General features: G+C 59.9%; 1 protein-coding gene across 3 annotated transcripts in view; it reads left to right on the plus strand.

Moving 5' to 3' along the window:
• The window catches only part of LOC119849086 (signal transducer and activator of transcription 5B-like), a 27,963-nt gene continuing 7,346 nt past the window's right edge, over window positions 1-20,617 (plus strand). Inside the window, exons 1-18 of one of the 3 annotated variants that reach the window (XM_043503402.1) lie at window positions 1-315; window positions 3,566-3,703; window positions 10,216-10,372; window positions 10,865-10,954; window positions 11,235-11,409; window positions 11,896-12,017; window positions 12,843-12,994; window positions 13,504-13,659; window positions 14,114-14,293; window positions 14,716-14,803; window positions 14,881-15,003; window positions 15,337-15,429; window positions 16,034-16,240; window positions 16,836-16,930; window positions 17,022-17,152; window positions 17,494-17,649; window positions 17,959-18,010; window positions 18,733-18,840. In XM_043503402.1, coding sequence (XP_043359337.1) covers window positions 3,576-3,703; window positions 10,216-10,372; window positions 10,865-10,954; window positions 11,235-11,409; window positions 11,896-12,017; window positions 12,843-12,994; window positions 13,504-13,659; window positions 14,114-14,293; window positions 14,716-14,803; window positions 14,881-15,003; window positions 15,337-15,429; window positions 16,034-16,240; window positions 16,836-16,930; window positions 17,022-17,152; window positions 17,494-17,649; window positions 17,959-18,010; window positions 18,733-18,840 — 2,213 coding nt within the window. In that variant the 5' untranslated portion in view covers window positions 1-315; window positions 3,566-3,575. Of the gene's footprint in view, window positions 316-2,534; window positions 2,664-3,565; window positions 3,704-5,970; window positions 6,019-10,215; window positions 10,373-10,864; window positions 10,955-11,234; window positions 11,410-11,895; window positions 12,018-12,842; window positions 12,995-13,503; window positions 13,660-14,113; window positions 14,294-14,715; window positions 14,804-14,880; window positions 15,004-15,336; window positions 15,430-16,033; window positions 16,241-16,835; window positions 16,931-17,021; window positions 17,153-17,493; window positions 17,650-17,958; window positions 18,011-18,732; window positions 18,841-20,617 lie in introns of those variants that run through there. The other 2 variants (XM_038385741.2, XM_043503403.1) reach the window with 2 other exon arrangements.

The following is a 20,617-nucleotide window of genomic DNA, read 5'->3' on the forward strand; positions in this document are numbered from 1 at the left end:
GGATCTGCGCACGGTCGCGCGCTCACTGCAGTGGCGGGGAGGAAGCTGCCAGGAGCCCAGCGCTTGCTGTTTGGTCTGCGAGAGGCAGCTGACATTTTGGAAGGAAATAGTTGCTGTTCGCGCCTTCCTGTAGCAGGCAGCCTGAGGAGCGGCAGCGCTGGGCTGCCACGCTAGGCTGTCCCTGCGGGCACGACCCCTTCACCAAGAGACAGGATCCCCCTCGGTGCCCAGGGTCAGGGTGCCCAGGTGGCTGGCAAGGCGCTGCCAGGGCAGTGCATGGGGCAGGGCAGAGCGAGGACAACACCTTTTCCTGCCGTAAGTATCCCCTGCACTCAGGGAAGGGACCAGCAGCTTCTGACCCAGCGCCAACAGAGAGATTTGTCGCCAGGGCCACTGCTCTGTGCTGGAAGGAGTGAGTTCGCTGCCCAACTAGTAAAAAGCTCCTAGGCATTGGAGAGATGCCAGCACGGACGGCTTACAAGTGACATTCTGTGCAGAATCTCTTTCTGAAATGCATCCCCACCCCTGGCCTCTCACGGGTTCCCTGGCCAGCGGGCACAGCTGCCCGCGCCCGTGTTGGCTGATGGAAGTCTTGCTGCCTGGCAGAACACAAGGGGAGCTGTAGATGGGGTTGTCTATGTGTGTGGGGTGGGGGTGTGTGAAGCAAGAACGAGAGGAGCTCTGATTTAACCATGTCTGGTTAATGCCTAGTAAGCAAAGACGGCAGCTCCCTGGGCAGGAGAGCTGGAGCAATCATGGATGCGCAGGGCAGGGGTCCAGTCTTAACATTAATGCCACTCCCAGGGTCCTTGGATCTGACTTTAGCACTGTGTCCACCTGAGCCCAGCTGGCAGGGAGCCAGCCCTGTGTGGCATGGCCAGCAGGTGTTTGGCTGGACTTGCTGTAACTCCGGGTAACGTGCCTGCCTGGTCATGGGGGCTTCGCCCGAGCTAATGGGCGGTCGGAACCGTGGGCTAGGCAGGCCTGGGAGAGCAGGCACCGACAGGGCAGGGATGGTGAGGACGGGGGCTCAGGGAGATGCAGGAGTCACACGTGACTGTATTTATGCAGCCCCGGGGGGAGGGGATGAAGCAAACAGCCCCAGATCTAGCAGCCCTGGGAACGTTCTGTGTCTACAGGAGACCCACAGCCAGAGGTGGCTCATTCTAGCACAGGCCAGGGAAGACGAGTCCTGTTAACTGCACTAGGAAATGGCATCTACTAAAAGAGCCAGTGTGGGCTGTGCCCTGGACAAGTGTTCTACAGTCACATGTCCCCTGAACCTAACTCAGCTCCTGACCTGTGCTGGTGGTGGTGGCACTGCCAGGAGCCTAGTGGGGCAGGCTAGCTGCAGGGGCCCTGGCTAGTTGCCCAGGTTTAGCCGGTGGTGCAAATTTAGAGGACCTGGTGCAACCCCTGTGTGGACATTTGTTTTGGTTTAGCTTAAACCTTGTCTAACAGACCTGGGTGAACCTAGACAAAGCTGCTCTTCGCGGAGAATGAGCATCCACAGAGCTCGGCACTGGCCTATCTGAATGTGGGCCAAGTCACACCTGGTGCGAGTGTCCATCGCAGATGAGCCCTCATTGGGGCAGTAACTCAGCAACAAGAGGGAGGCTGCGTGCTGGAGTCACCCGTTGCTGCCCCAGCTCCCGCAGTGGCAGCCGCAGGCAGCGTGCCAGGGGATGGGTTGTGAAGCAAAGTGTGTGGATGAGGGGCTGAGGGCGCCAGCTATTAGCAAGCTCTTCCTTTATACCAAGGCAGGAAACACCTCCCCAAATGGGCTGCTCCCTTTACTTGCTGGATTACACCATTCAGACAGCTGGGCCCCCATCTGCACTAGATAAATGCAGCCACGTCAGGGAACCCAGGCACAGCCGGGCCCCAGAGCGTAGCTCAGAGCATTTGCTGTGGGGAGACCTAAGCCGCCGTGCACCCGGAGCCCCTGGTCGAGCCTGCCGCTGGCACACTGGCACGTACCTGGGGTTGGCTGGTGGATGCAGCTGGGCCTCTGGCCCCCCGCTGGAGCAGGGCTGGGTGCCCCTCAGGCTGGCTGTCTCCTGGGGGCTGCGGCTCCCCTTCTGGTAGAAGAGCCTCCCCCTGCCAGGAGAACTAAACCTCCCCAAATGCTCCTTCAGCCTCCCAGCCCCGTTCCCGGTGCTCTTCAGTTCTCCCCCGTCTTGATGTGGGAAGGGGTTTTCCCTGGCTGGGACCCCAAACAAGTGCAGGTGGCAGCGCCAGCCTGTCCCTAGGCCTCCCCACAAGCCCTTTCCTGCAGCCGCCCTGCTGCCCCTCCATCCGCTCGCTCGCTCTCCTGAGCTGCAGCTGCCTCTCCCTTGGGCGCTTCTGCACCTTATATTCCCCAGCAAATCCTCCCACCATGCCTTGCATTAGCCTACAATTCCCATGACCCTCCCCTGGGAACTACATTTCCCAGAATTCCCTTGGTCTAGCTTGCTCTGGGACTGGGCCATACCTGATGGTCCGGGGCCGGTTCCTGCATGACGGTGCAGGCAGACAGTGCTCAAGGGGATGTTCTGTCTGGGTTGCCCTCACAGCGGGTGCAGGGGATTCATGCAGTGTGGGGTGGGTGAGGCTCTAGCTACTCGAATCCCTCTGGGACTGTGAGAAACTCCCTCTTGGCTTCAGCTTAAGGATCCAGGGTAAGGCAAGCAGGGACCCGCGTGCTAAGCTTTGTGCATGGGGCTGGCTCCTGTGCGTGAAGTCAAACCCACATGGGTGCGCGCCGGGACACCGGTCCCTCGGACGCCCCTGGGTTCCTGAAAGCAGAATCCGTCTCAGCCACGAGATACCCCGCAGGCTGCTATGCGGCACCGAATTCCTGCCGGCATCCGGGTGTGGTGGAGGAGGAGTGTGAGCAAATGGTGTTTGCTCACTTCTCATCTGGGGACCAGGGAGTTGAGTTTAGGATTTTACCTGCTTCATTTTCACCACCACTCCTCCGGGTCAGAACCTAGCTCTTGTCTGGGAGAGCTCAATGCTCAGAGACGGCTGGGGACTTGGGGGACCCTGTCTGAGAGACTCTTTAGGGACTGCTCAGCCCCTACCCTCTGGAGAGCCAGGCCCTGCTAGGGGCCTCCAACCGGGCCCCAGAAATTGTGAGTTCCTTGGAAGGGCTAGACCTGAGCTCATTAGACATCGAAGTCGCTCCTGCCGTTGGCTTCGGCTCACCCTGTCGCACCCGTCTGCTTGGAGCAGCATCTTTCCCTTTGGGGTGGTGACAGTTGGTGGCTTTTCCGGTCATTCAGGGCCAGGCTGGTGCGCAGCTCCTGCTGCAGCCTCCGGCTCCAGGTTCCCTCTGCCAGTGCTTTTGTCCCCTCCCCTTCTTCACATCCCTTTCTGGGCGCAGATCGGATCCTGTGCCCCACTGCTGAGGGAGCAGCTGTGAGACATGCCTTTCACTAGACAGGAAACGGTGTGAGGGAGGCAGACAAGTTTCTTTTTCTGTGGGTACGTAGCCCAAAGAGAAAATGACCACTGAGCATGCAAATCCTCCCAAGTGGGGGAAGAACCTTCCTGGGTAACTGTCGTGTGCCTCCACCAGGTTCTGACCGATGGCCCTGTGGATCCAGGCCCAGCAGCTGCAGGGAGAGGCCCTGCGCCAGATGCAGGCACTGTACGGCCAGCACTTCCCCATCGAGGTGCGGCATTACCTGTCGCAGTGGATCGAGAGTCAAGCATGGTAGGTGAGCCCGCCCCGCTCCATGCCGTTGTCACCATGCCTCTGCAATCTCTTTCTCCAGGGGCTGCACGGTGGAGCTGGGGGCCGGCTGCTGATGGTGCTCGTTGCTGCTTGCAGAAGGTTCACCTAACTCCCCTTTCCTCTTCCCCTGCAGTACGAGGGGTCTAGAATGGTGCTGCCGCATGAACATTGCATCCCGGCTCTGTCCCCAGGCTGGGGCATGTGTCCTCTATCAAACGCTTCCCATCCCCACCCCATTGTTGGCCAATCTCTGTTTTATCAATTAAAAAAGGTAAATGCTGCTTTTGGCTGTGACAGAGACAGGCAGCACAGCCTAGTGGTCTGAGCACAGATCTGGGGCCCATTGCTGGTTTGCTGTGCCTCAGTTTACCCTAAAGTAGGCACATGGGTTAGATTAACCAGTCATCATTTGTAAAGCCTTTTGCTCAGTGCCATGGATCAGCCTTGCTACCTTATCAGCCTTTCTACCTCTGTAGATGCCACCTGAAGCTGCCTCGTGAGGGATCCTGCACGAGGGGAGCTGCCCACTGCGGCAGGGAACCTGGGCGCAGCCTCAGTGTCTCCCCCATTAGAGTTGGCAGAAAGGCTTCAGGGCTGGGCTCGCAACTTCACTCGGCCCACACAGCAAAAAGGAGTCAGCAGCTGAGGGGACAGCCCTGTGAACACTCAGCAGGTCCCTCTGTGTACACCCCATATGGTGGAGGGGGCACTGGCATGGTGGGTGTGACGAAGCGGGACTGTTCTTAATGTTTCCTCTGAATATTGTGGAGGTGCCTCAGTTTCCCCTAAGCAGTTCTTAAGTATCTAAGTGGTGGAATACGGGTGTATGATCATTGCAGAGCCCTAGAGGGCAGGTGTGTGCAGGGGTCTGGACTCAGAGAATGGCCGACACCCTGTTTCCTGGCAACTGATGGCCTGGGCCTTCCCCCCTGCAAGGTGAGAGCTAAAGGGTTGGAGAACAAAGGAACCAGGTGCCCTCCTGGCCCAGGAAAGGGACAAAGCCCAGAGGAGGAGGGGCTGGAGAGAGTTTCAGTTTGGGGCTGGCTGGGGACATGGAGTGAAGTGCAGACGTGGTTGTCTAACTCACTGCCCCCCTAAAATGGACCCAGCTGAGGGGTCCTATTGTCTGCATCTACAAGCTCTGGTTTAGACCATGTTCCTGTCATCTAATAAACCTTCTGTTTTACTGGCTGGCTGAGAGTCACGTCGGACTGTGGAGTTGGGGGCAGGACCCTCTGGCTTCCCCAGGACCCCGCCTGGGCGGACTCGCTGTGGGAAGCGCACGGCGGGGCAGAGGATGCTGAATGCTCCGAGGTCAGACCCAGAATGGGGGGAGCCGGGTGAGCTGTGTGTCCTGCAGACAGTCTGCTCCCAGAAAGGAGACTTCCGCAGAGTGGTGCCTGGCTTCGTAGGGAGCAGTTCCAGAGCATTGCCCGGGGACTCCATGACAACTGGTGGCAGCGGTGGGATGTACTGCTCCCCGTGGTTGGCACTTCCTGCAGTAAGCGACTGGGGAGCAGTAAAATGAAGGGGGATTGACGAGGACCAGGCATGCTGAAGGCTCAGAGAGGAGCGGTTTCGGGGAGCGGTTAACCCCGGGAGTGTGTGACCAGCGAGAAGGACTGTGCAGTAATGGGGTCCCCCTGGGGACTGCGGTGAGCAGTCTTGGGGCGGAGGAGCCTGCAGCTTTGCCCTGGGAGAGAGAAGGACTTTTGCAGTAACAGGGTTTCCCTAGGGATTGCAGTGAGCAGACCCGGGGCACAGGAGTGTGTAGCTCGACCCTGGCAAAGAGGTGATGACCTCGAGAAGGGCTGGCACACTAGGGGTTCTCCCTGGAAACCGTGGGGAGCTGAGAGCCCACAGGCCTGTGAGTCCACAGCAACTTGGGAAGAGCGGAGTGATGGCCTGTCACCATCTCCTTAAGAAGGACATTGTAACCCTGTGCAGAAAGAGAGGGTTGAGCATTGGAAAGTTCCCCAAAGCACAGTTAATCTTGCAGCTGGAGGAGGATGATCACTCTAAGGAGCAGATTCCTGACCCCAAATGGGGCTATAGCAGGATCTGGGAGCAGCTGGAGTGGTAGCCAGGCATCCCCAAGACTCCTGTCCCCGACCAGATGAGGGTCTTCAGGATCGGGTTCCCCATCAGGGGATCGGAGACGGACGGGATTGGAGCTGAGTCTGAGAGAGCAAGAGGACTGTGAGAGACAGCGAGAGTCCGAGAAAGAGCTGCAGGAGCAGCAGCAGCATGAACTGGCGATGGTGGAGCGGAGAGACAGAGGGGACCTCCCAGGGGTGAGTGGGGATAGACCCCGGGGTGCCAGCTCCGCAGGGACCCTCAATACTAAATTGCTGCCCCTGGTTAAGGAGGGGGGGATGTGGATGCCACCTCACTGCCTTTGATCAGGCTGGCGATTTGAACCAGGGGGACCCTGCGGAAAAGCCCTGGTGTCTAGCTCCCTTGCCGGGTCCCAAGGCCATAGACTCCATCAGCCAGATGGGTGAACATGCTCCCACTCCTGACCCCAGCCTATTTGTCTGCGTGGAGTCTCCTGGGGCCAGGCCTCTCGGACCCCCAGTGGGAGCGGAAGGTGATGGTCAATGGGGAGACATTCCTGGGGTGGCGAGATCCTGGGACAGAGAGAACTGTTGTCAGGCCCTGGGTGGTGCAGCCTCAGATGCTGAGGGGCTGTGTGAGCTGGGTGAGGGTCCCAGGGATGAAGCCCTTCGCCCTGCCTATGGCCCGGATCCCTGTGCAGACCCAGGAGAGGTGGGGTTGGCTGGTCATTGGGGTTCTCCAGGATATCAGCTGTGAGACCCTGTTCGGGGGTGACTGTGTCTCTTTGGGACAGGATCCAGGCCCTGCTCCTGTAATGGCCGAGGGTTTGAATTTGAATCCAGGGAACCAATCGGTGGAGAGGGAAATGGTCAGTGAAAATGCAGATGGACTGGCTGGCAGCAGGGAGTAGCTGCTAGGCTCAGGATACCTGCCTGCCTGTAACTAGACCCCTGGGGCTTGGTGGGACAGAGAGATGCTCCCTGCCCCCTTGCACATCAGTGAGCTCGCTGCCTGCCCCCACTGAGACAGCAAGGGCAGCGCTGAGCACAGTGGGAGCTGAGACCCCAGCTGAGTGGGGGAGACACAGGCAGGGCAGGGTATCGTTGGGAGTGGCAAAGTGCTTGGTAAGGAAAGTTTGGATGAGCCTAGGCAGCCTTGTGAGCTGATGGCCTTGTCTAGCCAGCAGCGTGGGAAGGCGAGGAGAGTGGAAGATGAAGTGAGCTGTAGCTCACGAAAGCTTATGCTCAAATAAATTTGTTAGTCTCTAAGGTGCCACAAGTCCTCCTTTTCTTTTTTTGGACCTTACCTGTTAGCTGGGTGGAGAATTTTGACAATGAAGGAAACGTGCCTGTGTCTGTCAGGGGTATTGACTCACCTATGGAGGGTGTGTCACAGAGTCCCCGGGCGATGCCCTGGAGCTGCTCCCTACGAAGCCAGTCAGGACTCTGGGGAAGTCTCCTTTCTGTGAGCAGCCTGTCTGCAGGACACACAGCTCACCCGGCTCCCCCCTTCCTGGGTCTGACCCCGGAACATTCAGCATCCTCTGCCCCCCGTGCGCTTCCCACAGCGAGTCCGCCCAGGCGGGGTCCTGGGGAAGCCAGAGAGTCCTGCCCCCCAACTCCACAGTCCGACGTGACTCTCAGCCAGCCAGTAAAACAGAAGGTTTATTAGACGACAGGAACGTGGTCTAAACCAGCTTGTAGGTGCAGAGAACAGGACCCCTCAGCTGGGTCCATTTTGGGGGTCAGTGAGCCAGACAACCACATTTGCACTTCACTCCATGTCCCCAGCCAGCCCTAAACTGAAACTCTCTCTAGCCCCTCCTCCTCTGGGCTTTGTCCCTTTCCCGGGCCAGGAGGTCACCGGATTCCTTTGTTCTCCAACCCTTTAGCTCTCACCTTGCAGGGGGGAAGGACCAGGCCATCAATTGCCAGGAAACAGGGTGTCGGCCATTCTCTGAGTCCAGACCCCTGCACACACCTGCCTTCGAGGGCTCTGCAATGATCATACACCCTTATCCTGCCACCTAGATACTTAAGAACTGCCTAGGGGAAACTGAGGCACCCCCACAATATTCAGAGAAAACATTAAGAACAGTCCCACTTCGTCACAGGGAGCTACCCCGGTCTCCAATCAGTTATCTGTGAACAGCCCTGTGTGCTGGGACAAGGGGAATGAGATCCCAAGCTGTGTGTCTGGTAAAGGAGAATGTGTCTCCGGCTCCTCTTTGTCTGTGGAGCAAACAGAAGGGGCTTTTCAGCCGGTGATGGTTGAGAATAGTGCAGTTGTCTCAGAGTTGGTTCTGGATTCAGCTAAAGCCCAGGAAGGGAATGGCTCTAAGTTTGTGTCTGCTCGGGAGAATGGCCCTGTAACTAGGTCGCATCCAGTTAGTGTCTATGCAAAATCCCAGAGACCAGACAATTCTGGTGCTTGTATTTTGCCTGTTGCTAGTGTGTGGCTGGGAAAGGGTGAAGCAACTCTGTTTAATCAGGGTGAGATCCTAGCCAGGGCACAAGGAGAGCAGAAAGGTGATTTGATTGTGTTACCTACTGAGGGTGTGGAAACCTGTAGCAAGAAGGAAAAGATTCCTGAACTTGTGTGTGGCAAAGGGAAGGAGAAGGCTTCTAACCTTTTATCTGGGAAGTCTGTAAATTTGCCTGAAAGGGGATTGTGTAGGAATCCGCCTGATGGGCCAGAGGTGATTCTGGATGTAAGAGAGACCCAAAAAGAGTCTGTTGTTGCTCAGGAAAGTGTTCCTCTAGAGCAAGCCCTAGGTGAAGAGGGTAAGGGCAGAATTTCTGTGAAGGGTGAATTGTTGCATAGAAAAGCCCCTGGGGAAAGGAATCCTCCTGGAGTCTTTGCAAGCAGTTTACTGCCACTGAAGGGTGGGAAAGTGATTTAATCAAGAAAGTTTCAGTTCCTAACAGCCAGAAATTTTCTGTTGTGAATGAAGCCACTGACTTTCCTGTTGAAAGATCCAGTGTGGATGGCTTTGAGAAGGTCTCAGATGAAGTGAAAGCTGTTAAGAAAGTTACAGTCCTACAACCAAGTGACTGTGTTTGGCCAGCTTGTTGGGGAGACAAGGTTGTTGAGAAAGGGATGCCTCCATGCTAGTTCTGTAAGTGAACAGTATGTGGCCCTGGTCAAGATGGGGGCTCTTAACCAAGAGAGCCCAAATTGCAGCCCTCCAGACTGGAGCGGTGGGAGAAGACCCGATCCCAGTTTGACCCCCAGGGGTTTTGGAGTGGCAAAAGGGCACGGGCCGCAAAAATCTTCCCACATATGGCATGCGAATGCTATCGACCACCCTTGACCTAAGGGAGAGCATGAAACTGGAAGGGCCTGGTATAACTCACACCAAGGAATGGGAGAGATGCTGGGGCATCCATGGGAACGTTGGTGGCTTTGAACTTCTCCAGGTCACCGGCTAAAGTGACCCCGCTCAGTTTGGTTTTGAAGTGGGGAGAGATGTGATGAAGCAGGACTGTTCTTAATGATTCCTCTGAATAGTGTGGGGGTGCCTCAGTTTCCCCTATGCAGTTCTTAAGTATCTAGGTGGTGGGATAAGGGTGTATGATCATTGCAGAGCCCTAGAGGACAGGTGTGTGCAGGGGTCTGGACACAGAGAATGGCCGACACCCTGTTTCCTGGCAGCTGATGGCCTGGCCCTTCCCCCCTGCAAGGTGAGAGCTAAAGGGTTGGAGAACAAAGGAATCCGGTGACCTCCTGGCCCGGGAAAAGGACAAAGCCCAGAAGAGGAGGGGCTGGAGGGGGAGTCAGTTTGAGGCTGGCTGGGGACATGGAGTGAAGTGCAGACGTGGTTGTCTGGCTCACTGCCCCCCAAAATGGACACAGCTGAGGGGTCTTGTTCTCTGCACCTACAAGCTCTGTGTGAGACCATGTTCCTGTCGTCTAATAAACCTTCTGTTTTACTGGCTGGCTGAGAGTCCCGTCTGACTGCGGAGTTGGGGGGCAGGATCCTCTGGCTTCCCCAGGACCCCACCTGGGCGGACTCGCTGTGGGAAGCGCACGGAGGGGCAGAGGATGCTGGATGCTCTGAGGTCAGACCCAGGAAGGGGGAAGCCGGGTGAGCTGTGTGTCCTGCAGACAGTCTGCTCACAGAGAGGAGACTTCACCCGAGACCTGCCTGGCTTCGCAGGGAGCAGCTCCAGAGCATCGCCCGGGGACTCAATGACAGTGAGAGGAAGAGGGACAGGCATAGGGGGCAGGTGCAGGGCCGGGAGGGCAGGCTCGGGATGGGGCTTTGCTCCCATTCACTGTGGGCTTTGTGTGGTGGGTTGGCTGGATCATCCCAGTTGGCTGAGGGACAGACGCTGGGGGGCCTCAGTTGTGGGGGGTTGGGTTCCCGCAGCAGATGCAGTCCCTGTGTCGAGTTGGGCCCTCTCCCCACCCCCGATCTCTTTCTGTGCCAGGGACTCCATCGACCTCGATAACCCCCAGGAGAACCTCAAAGCCACCCAGCTGCTGGAGGGGCTGATCCAGGAGCTGCAGAAGAAGGCAGATCACCAAGTGGGCGAGGACGGGTTCTTGCTGAAGATCAAGCTGGGGCACTATGCCACTCAGCTGCAGGTCAGTGCCCAGAGCCACAATGGGGCGGCCTTTCCCCTCATGTCCTGCCAAGGGCTGGGCGCTCCCCCGTGGGCTGGCCAAGCCTGGCGCGTAGCAAGGGGCTGGGACAGCAGCAGAGTGTGTGATGGCAGGTGCCTGGTGCCCGTCGCTCCCTTCTCCTCACCGCATGGGACCAGCGCATCCCTGAGCCCCTCCGCTGCTGCCCTGAGCTCCATCCCCTGGCATGTCGCAGCCCCCCGCCAGCCGCTTCCGTCCTCCGCAGGCTCCTCGTCTGGCCAAGGGGAGCTGCCGTCCTGGCGCAGGCTGGCTGGGGTGACCCCCATCTCACTCACGTGGCCTGGGAGCAGGGATGCTGGCAAGGTAGGTTAGGGCAGGAGCAGCCCCCCCTGCCCAGTGCCCATGGCACCCCTTTTCCCCCAGCCTGGGACGGTGAGAGTCCCTGCCTAGCCCCGCTCTGCGCCTGCCTCAGGGCCTTTGCTTTCCCTCTTGCAGAACACGTACGACCGGTGCCCTATGGAGCTGGTGCGCTGCATCCGCCACATCCTGTACCATGAGCAGCGGCTGGTTCGGGAGGCCACTAACGTGAGTAGCCAGACGGGGGCTTTGTCTCGCTCCCCCGTCTCTCTGGACAGTGCCCCAGCCCAGCCCCGGCGCTGACTCTGCTGGGATCACCCTGGGGCCCCTCACCCCACCCTGTGCACGTGGCTCCAGCCACTGCCCCATGGCGTGAGCCTTGGCCTCCGTGCTCTGGGTCCCGTGCTCTGGGTCCCGTCGCTGCCCCCCATGGCAGCCCCTGCAGCCCTGCCTCTCCCTGCCCCAGGCATGGGGGGCACAGCACTGACCTGGTGCCCCCTCTCTGTAGAGCCCCTCCCCGGCCAGCAGCCTGGCGGACGCCATGTCCCAGAAGCACCTGCAGATCAACCAGACCTTCGAGGAGCTGCGCCTCGTCACCCAGGACACGGAGAACGAGCTGAAGAAGCTGCAGCAGACGCAGGAGTATTTCATCATCCAGTACCAGGAGAACATGCGCCTCCAAGGTGGGGGGACGGGGGGCGCTCTAGCCATGGGGAGAGGGAGGGGCCATGGGGATGGACTGATGGAGGCAGGGACCTGCCCTGAGATCCCATCCTTGGGGAGACACCAGCCCGTGCCAGCAAACGTGCCGAAGCACTTGCCCCGTCCCAGCTGCCGAGGGGGCACCAGGCCCTGGGCTCCGGCGGGGGCTGCAGCTGGCGCGGGGGAGACTCTGCCATAGCATCTGGGGGGCATCATCTCACCTGCCTGCCGCGCCCCCATGAGGAGGCTGCAGGTATGTGAGCACATCCAGGACGGTTCCCCTCCCGCCGCAGTCCCATGGGAGTCCCCAGCTCAGCACCGTCCCACCAGCTCCATGGGGGCTGGAGAGCGAGTCTCCCCCCACCCCAGGGGCAGGCCTGGTGCAGGGGTTCTGGAGATGCCACCGAGGGTCGGGGAGCCCCCGGGACAGGCGGGGCTCAGGCCTACCCTCTTGGCCTCCTCCCCAGCCCAGCTCTCCCAGCTGGGGCCCCAGATGCGCATGTCTCGTGAGACGACGCTGCAGCAGAAGAAGACGTCGCTGGAGGCCTGGCTGCACCGGGAGGCTCAGACACTACAGCAATACCGAGTGGTGAGTGCCAACCTGTGGGACCTGTCACGGAGTCCCCGGGCCATGCTCTGGAGCTGCTCCCTACGAAGCCAGGCAGGACTCTGGGGGAGTCTCCTCTCTGGGAGCAGCCTGTCTGCAGGGCACACAGCTCCCCCGGCTCCCCCGTTCCTGGGGCTGACCTCGGAGCATCCAGCATCCTCTGCCCCTCCGTGCGCTTCCCACAGCGAATCCGCCCACGCGGGGTCCTGGGGAAGCCAGAGAGTCCTGCCCCCCAACTCCGCAGTCAGACGTGACTCTCAGCCAGCCAGTAAAACAGAAGGTTTATTAGATGAAGGAACATGGTCTAAACCAGAGTTGTAGGTGCAGAGAACAGGACCCCTCAGCTGGGTCCATTTTGGAGGGCAGTTGCCAGACAACCACATCTGCACTTCACTCCCTGTCCCCAGCCAGCCTCAAACTGAAACTCTCTCCAGCCCCCCACCCCCCCCGGGCTTTGTCCGTTCCCGGGCCAGGAGGTCACCTAGTTCCTTTGTTGTCCAACCCTTTAGCTCTCACCTTGCAGGGGGAAAGGGCCCAGGCCATCAGTTGCCAGGAAACAGGGTGTCGGCCATTCTCTGGGTCCAGACCCCTGCAATCACCTGCCCTTTAGGGCTCTGTAACGATCATACCCCCTTATCCTACCCCCTAGATACTTAATACTGCTTAGGGGAAACTGAGGCACTCCCACACTATTCAGAGGAAACATTCAGAACAGTCCCGCTTCGTCACAGGACCCCACTCCCCGCCCTGGTGCCAGCAGGGGGTGGTGACGCCCCCATCCCCCGCTAACACCCCGTCCCCTCGCAGGAGCTGGCAGAGAAGCACCAGAAAACCCTGCAGCTGCTGCGCAAGCAACAGACGACCATCCTGGATGATGAGCTGATCCAGTGGAAGCGGCGGCAGCAGCTGGCGGGGAACGGTGGCCCCCCCGAGGGCACCCTGGACGTGCTGCAGTCCTGGTGCGTCCGCCCCTCCCAGCGCTGGCGGGAACGGGGCTCGCGGCCTTGTGGGAAATGGGGACTGGGCACCCCGGAGCTGCCGCTTGGCCCCATGGCAGTTGGCTGGGAAACCAGCGAACGGTGCCGCCAGCAGCAGGGAATCCGGGGCAGTCACCAGGGCCGCCCTGGGTCGCAAGAGGCAGCCCCGGGGGGTGACCCTGGCGGGTGACCCTGCCCTCACTGGGGTTATTAGTCCAGGGTACCAGGGTGGTCACCTGCCCCCATCGCCAGGGAGGTGGGACTGGATTCCTGGGGCGGCTGAGCTCCCCACAGGGCTAGGCTAAGGCCGGACCGCACCAGCCTGGGTTGGCCTGGCTTGGCCTGGACACCGCGGCCTGGGGGGACCCCGTGGGGGAGGCGCAGACAGAGAGCCCCATGACCAGCAGATACGGGACTCCACAGCCTGGGGCTCTGAGACGTCCCTGGGCCTTGCCAGAGCGCTGACCTGGCCCGGGGGCCCCTCGCCCCAGGTGTGAGAAGCTGGCCGAGATCATCTGGCAGAACCGGCAGCAGATCCGTCGGGCCGAGCACCTGTGCCAGCAGCTGCCCATCCCGGGGCCCGTAGAGGAGATGCTGGCTGAGCTCAATGGCACCATCACAGACATCATCTCCGCCCTGGTGACCAGGTAATGCAGGGGGCAGAGCCGGGCTGTGCCCGACTGCCCCACACGGGCTGGGAGGGCTGCGGCTGCCCCACATAGGCTGGAGGGAGAGAGCTGGGCTGGGCCATCTGCCCCACCCGGGCTGGGAGGGCTGAGGCTGAGCTCAGGGTACGGTTGGGAACAGGCTCAGACTCTGACCTGACCAGGCAGGAACCGGGCTGCGAGGGTCCACGGGCCGGCTAGGTCGGGGGGGGTGGGGATGCCGCTGGCACTGCAGGCGGGTGGCGAGAGAAAGGGGCTCGTGGGGCAAGCGCTCTGGGTGGGAGGGGGCTTGGAAAGCAGATCTGGGCGCAGGTGCTGAGAGCCAGGGCGGGGCTGTGGTGGTGTCGTTGCCTCTCCCCGCACCTGGCGGTTGTAGCTCCGGCCCCTGGGCCCATCTTGCAGCCGCAGGCCCCGTGACGCTGGCTCCTCCCCCCAGCACCTTCATCATCGAGAAGCAGCCCCCCCAGGTGCTGAAGACTCAGACCAAGTTCGCGGCCACGGTGCGGCTGCTGGTGGGGGGGAAGCTGAACGTGCACATGAACCCGCCCCAGGTGAAGGCCACCATCATCAGCGAGCAGCAAGCCAAGGCCCTTCTGAAGAACGAAAGCACCCGCAAGTAATGCCCCCCCGCCACTCGCCCAGGGCAGGTCCTGGGGGACACCCAAGCTGGCCCCGCTGAGCCGCGCGGCTCCTGTTGAGTCCGGGGTGGGGTAACTGGGGGTCTCTGGCAGGACCCTGTGGGGCTGGTCCCTTGTTCTCTCTGCGTCCCGTTGCTCACGTAACCTGGATCCCCTGGAGAGAGCCCAGCCCAGCACATGGCTGGCGCTGCCCCCTCTGACCCCCGGGGTATCGCTGAGCGGAGGGAGGGTCAGCCTTACACCTGTGGGGCTGGTGACCGGCCCCTGTCCCAGCACCCCCAGTGGAGTCCCCTGATCTGCCTCCCATGGTGACTGTCGGCACCGCCCAGCCTCCCCCCCGCCCCCAGCAGTCAGAGCTAGCCCAGTGCCTGGCCCCCCTCACCTACCTTTCCCGTTGCAGCGAGAGCAGTGGGGAGATCCTGAACAACTGCTGCGTGATGGAGTACCACCAGGCCACGGGCACCCTGAGCGCCCACTTCAGGAACATGGTGAGAGCCGGGCCGCAGGCACCGTCCCCCGCCCCCTGCCCCCACCCGCCTCTCACGCTCTGCCCTGCCTCCCGCAGTCCCTGAAACGCATCAAGCGCTCGGACCGGCGCGGCGCGGAGTCGGTGACCGAGGAGAAGTTCACCATCCTCTTCGAGTCGCAGTTCAGCGTTGGCGGCAACGAGCTGGTCTTCCAGGTCAAGGTAAAGCTGGCACCGCTGCCCAGGACCCACCCAGCACTGGGGGCTCGAGGAGCCCTTCTTGGGCTGCTGTCAGGCTGGGCCGTGTCGCCCGTCCCCAGGACGGTGTCTCCGGGTTGAGGGAGGGAGGGACACAGGAATTCCGGAGCCTCGGTCACTAGCTGGGGCAGCCCGGGGGGCGCAGGGTCCGTGGGCTGGGCATGGAGGCGAGAAGCACGGGGGGGCTTGGTCTGATTGAGAGTCGCCCAGCGGCAGGTGGGGGAAGGGCAGGAACCGGAGCTGGGTCCAGCCCCCACACCCGCCCCACACTCAGCCTGGCCCTGCTGGTTCCCACAGACGCTGTCCCTGCCAGTGGTGGTGATCGTGCACGGGAGCCAGGACAACAACGCCACGGCCACCGTGCTCTGGGATAACGCCTTCGCTGAGCCGGTGAGCAGCCAGCGCCGCCGGGGGGCAGAGTCCCACACCCGGGGCCTCCCCGCTTCACTTGGGCAATGCACATCTGGGGCCCCTTAGGTCCCCCACATCATCAGGTCCCTTGGTCTGGGCCCCCCGACCTGGCCCCTCCTGCAGCCCTCTCTGTTCTTGCCTGGGCAGTCTCCCATTCCTGCCCCCAGTCGGCCTCTGCACCAGGAGTTCTGGGGGAAGGAGGCACACGGGGAGGGCGAGGGGAGCTCTGGGAGTGGGGGGACCGGGGTGCAGGGGGTGAGGGCCAGGGGAAGGGGGACAGGAGTTCTCGGGGGGGGGAGGAGGAGTGCGAGGGGAGCTCTGGGAGTGGGGGGATGGGAGCGCAGGGGAAGGGGGACAGGAGTTCTCGGGAGGAGGGGGAGGGGAGCTCTGGGAGTGGGTGGCACGGGCAGGTGGAGGGGGACTCTGGAGGGGGCGCAGGGGGTGAGTGCCACAGGACGGGGGCACTGGGATAGTGCATGGATGGTGCTGGCTTCTGGGGCTGGAGCCCTTCCCTCTGAGTTCCCTGCCCGGGTGCGACTGGAGCCCCCCTGACCCTGGGCACCCATGCTGCCCCCTCCCGCAGGGCCGGGTGCCGTTTGCCGTGCCCGACAAGGTGCTGTGGCCCCAGCTGTGTGAGGCGCTCAACATGAAGTTCAAGGCTGAGGTGCAGAGCAGCCGGGGGCTGACGAAGGAGAACTTGCTCTTCCTGGCCCAGAAGCTCTTCACCAGCAGCAGTGCCCAGCTGGAGGAATACAGCGCCATGTCCGTCTCCTGGTCCCAGTTCAACAGGGTGAGCCGCGCCACCCCACCAGCCTCTGCCGGTGGGAGTGGGCACCTGCTGAGGGGGCTACTTGGTGACAGCAGCATGGGGAGGGTTGTGGGCAGCAGGAGACCCAGAGTAGCCTGACCCATTAATGTTCTTCGACTGCCAAAATTCTTACCTTGCTCTCCCCCGCCCCGCTGAGCACCGTCCCTCCCCACACATGCACACGCTCCCCTCGAGCACCATCCACCCTGCCCCCTTCGAGCACCATCCCTCCCACAGCCCCAGCCAGATGTCCCTCCCCCCTCGAGTGCCATCCCTCCCGCAGCCCCAGTCAGACATCCCCCCCCGTCCCCCTTGAGCGCCGTCCCACCTGCCCCATCGAGCACCGTTCCTCCCCTAGCCGGGACCAGACATGCCCCCCAAGTGGTTTGTTCTCTGCCCCGCCCCAGGGGAGACTTGCCAGTGCGGGGCTGGGGAGTGCTGTGTTCTGCTGGGGTTTGTTATGTACAGTCCAGGCTGCTCCAGCACTGCCATGGGTTGCCTGCAGCCCCACAGGACAGGAGTGAGTCCTGTGGCACGACCCGCAGGCCTGGCTGTCACCGCATTGATCTTCCCCCAGGAGAATTTACCTGGCTGGAATTACACCTTCTGGCAGTGGTTCGACGGGGTCATGGAGGTGCTGAAGAAGCATCAGAAGCCTCACTGGAACGACGGGTGAGAAGCTCCTTCCCATAACGGCCGGCACGGCACAACGCCCCCCTTCCCCCCGACTGCCAGCCCCTCACCCCCCTTCTCTGTGCTCCAGAGCCATCCTGGGCTTCGTCAACAAGCAGCAAGCGCACGACCTGCTGATCAACAAGCCGGACGGGACCTTCCTGCTGCGGTTTAGTGACTCCGAGATCGGGGGCATCACCATTGCCTGGAAGTTCGACTCGCGTGAGTCAGGGTGGGCTGGGGCCAGTGCTGGGCTGGCTTTGCCCTCCTCTGGCGCATCTCACCGCTGGCTACTGGGGCACCCCATGTTCCATTGGGAGGCTGGTGGGGAAAAGCCGAAGGAACGGGGGCATCTCAGTCCGCCCGGCCGGTCGGCACAATAGGACAGAGACATGGCAGTGATCTCCAGCCAGCATGGCTGGTGGGGAAGGACAGCCCAGCCCCCCTGCCCAGCCCACATGGGATCGGGCACCTGAGCGCAAGGCCGGGTTTGCTCTTGGCTCCTTTGCCTGCCACGCCTGGCCCTTTGCGGGCCAGCTCATGCTGCCACCTTTCTCCTGTAGCCGACCGCAACCTGTGGAACCTGAAACCCTTCACCACCAGAGACTTCGCCATCCGCTCGCTGGCCGACCGCCTGGGCGACCTCAGTTACCTCAACTACGTGTTCCCCGACCGGCCCAAGGATGAGGTCTTCTCCAAGTACTACACGCCGGTTCTCTGTGAGTCGCTGCAGCAGGTCCGCCCGACGCGGCGTGCGCTGGCTGAGGGGCTCTGCCGAGACCTGGCTCCCTCGGATGCTGGCGGGGCTGGGCCTGCCCTGGGTGTTCTGCGGCGTGGGTGCGGGGAAGGCCGGTTCCTGCAGCCTGACAGGACGCACAGGGCATTAGCCGGGCTGTGCGTGCGCTTACACCCGCAGGCTGCAGCAGGAGCTTGCGGGTGACTGGGCAGCGCTGGGTTGCAGGGGCAGGGTTCTCGCCAGCACCCAGCGTTCGGGGTGCTGAGCTCACAGCTCTTTTCTCCAACTGCAGGCAAAGCCGTGGATGGCTACGTGAAGCCCCAGATCAAACAGGTGGTGCCAGAGTAAGTACTTCCCTGCCGGCATGGCTCATGCCTGGGCTTCTCCCCCTCCAGCAAGCCAGGCTGTGCCCTGGGCGAGTCCTGCCAGCCAAGGCCCAGTTCCCTCAGACTTGGCAGGCACCTGGCCTGGCCTTTTGGGTGAAGTGCCAGCAAGTAGCTCCCAGTGGGACTCAACCAGGGGGAGGCTTGCTGCCTTTTGAGCCCGCCCTGCACTGGGTTAAAGTCTGTTCCCGGCTGCGAGCGAGCAACTAACACCCAGTGTGGCTCGGCTCAGGTGCCAAACCGGGTCTGCTGGCCCCCCTGTGTGAATGTGGGCCGTGGTGGGGGTGTAAGGCACTATTGGCACCCCTCCCAGCCTGGCCCAAACAGAACCCCTGGCAGCAGCACTATGATCACGAAAGGGAGCTGGAGCCAGGGCTGGGGCCAGCAGGACGTGAGCTGTCATTCCAGCCAGGGCTGAACCTGTCCTGGAGCCGGCCCTGCAGTGTGACACCAAGGGCCCCAGCATCTCTGCTCCCCACTGCTCAAATACAGCCAGGGCGCAGTCTCCCTTACTGCTTTTGGTAGCTCCCTCAGTTCTGCCTTGTGCTCCCTCCTTCTCACTCTGTGCATTAGGCCAGCCCCTTGCTGTTCAGGGCCCCCACCCACATTTTTCCCCATCATGGGGGCGCTGCTCCCTTGTTGGTGCCCCCAGCCCAGCTGACGCGCCAGCCCATCTGTTCCAGGTTTGCCAGCGCCTCCGGGGATCCCGCTGCTGGAACGGTCACCTACATGGATCAGGCGCCGTCACCGGCCGTGTGCTCCCAGCCGCATTACAACATCTACCCGCAGAAGTAGGTGCTGCTTCTTCCCCAGGCCTGAGATGCGTTCCGGGGGTAAGGGGTTCCCCCGTGCTGGGGGCACTTTTAGTTGGAGCATGCCGCTCCGGCCCCCCCGGCGTGCCTATTCTGGGATGCCTTGCCCTGTCTCTGTCTGGACGATTGAGATGCTAAAGCAGCACTCAAAGACGATAAGGCCATTGCGGAGAAACTAAATGAATTCTTTGCATCGGTCTGTTGAGGATGTGAGGGAGATTCCCAAATCTGACCCATTCTTTTTGGGTGACAGATCTGAGGAACTGTCCCAGATTGAGGTGTCATTAGAGGAGATTTTGGAACAAATAGATAAACTAAACAGTAATAAGTCTCCAGGACTTGATGGTATTCACCCAAGAGTTTTGAAGGAACTCAAATGTGAAATTGCAGGACTAACTATAGTCTGTAACCTATCATTTAAATCAGCTTCTGTACCAAATGACTGGAGGATAGCTAAGGTGATGCCAATTTTTAAAAAGGGCTCCAGAGGTGACCCTGGCAACTACAGGCCAGTAAGCATCATTTCAGTACTGGGCGAATTGGCGAGGCATGATTTCCCTTTAAAAAAAACATGTTGACTATTTCCCAACAAATTATGTTCATCTATGTGTCTGACAATTTTGTTCTTTACTATAGTTTCAACCAATCTACTAGAAATCTTTGAGGGGGATCATCAAGCATGGGGACAAAGGAGATCCAGTGGATATAGTGTATTTAAATTTTCAGAAAGCCTTTGACAAGGTCCCTCACCAAAAGCTCTTATGCCATGACTGCTTATTTTGCTTAAGAGGGAAGGTCCTCTTATGGATTGGTAACTGGTTAAAAGATAGGAAACCAAGGGTAGTTATAAATGGTCAGTTTTCAGAATGGAGAGAGGTAAATAGTGGTGTCCCCCAGGGGTCTGTTCTGCAACCAGTCCTATTTAACATTCATAAATGATCTGGAAAAAGGGGTAAACAGTGAGGTGGCAAAATTTGCAGATAATTAAGTCCCAGGCAGCCTGCAAAGAGCTACAAAAGGATCTCACAAAACTGGGTGTCTGGGCTACCAAACGGCAGATGAAATTTAATGTTGATAAATGAAAAGGAATGCACATTGGAAAACATAATCCCAACTATACATATAAAATGATAGGGTCTGAATTAGCCCTTACCACTCAAGAAAGAGAGCTTGGAGTCATTGTGAACAGTTCTCTGAAATCATCCACTCAATGTGCAGCGGCCGTCAAAAGAGCTAACAATGTTGGGAATCATTAAGAAAGGGATAGATAATAGGACAGAAAATATACTGTTGCCTCTATATAAATCCATGGTACGCCCACACCTTGAATACTGCGTGCAGATGTTGTTGCCCCATCTCTAAAAAAAATCTATTGGAATTTGAAATGGTTCAGAAAAGGGCAGCAAAAATCATAGAATCATAGAATATCAGGGTTGGAAGGGACCCCAGAAGGTCATCTAGTCCAACCCCCTGCTCAAAGCAGGACTAAGTCCCAGTTAAATCATCCCAGCCAGGGCTTTGTCAAGCCTGACCTTAAAAACCTCTAAGGAAGGAGATTCTACCACCTCCCTAGGTAACGCATTCCAGTGTTTCACCACCCTCTTAGTGAAAAAGTTTTTCCTAATATCCAATCTAAACCTCCCCCATTGCAACTTGAGACCATTACTCCTCGTTCTGTCATCTGCTACCATTGAGAACAGTCTAGAGCCATCCTCTTTGAAACCCCCTTTCAGGTAGTTGAAAGCAGCTATCAAAT

The sequence above is a fragment of the Dermochelys coriacea genome, chromosome 27 (genome assembly GCF_009764565.3).
Source record: "Dermochelys coriacea isolate rDerCor1 chromosome 27, rDerCor1.pri.v4, whole genome shotgun sequence".
NCBI lineage: Eukaryota > Metazoa > Chordata > Testudines > Dermochelyidae > Dermochelys > Dermochelys coriacea.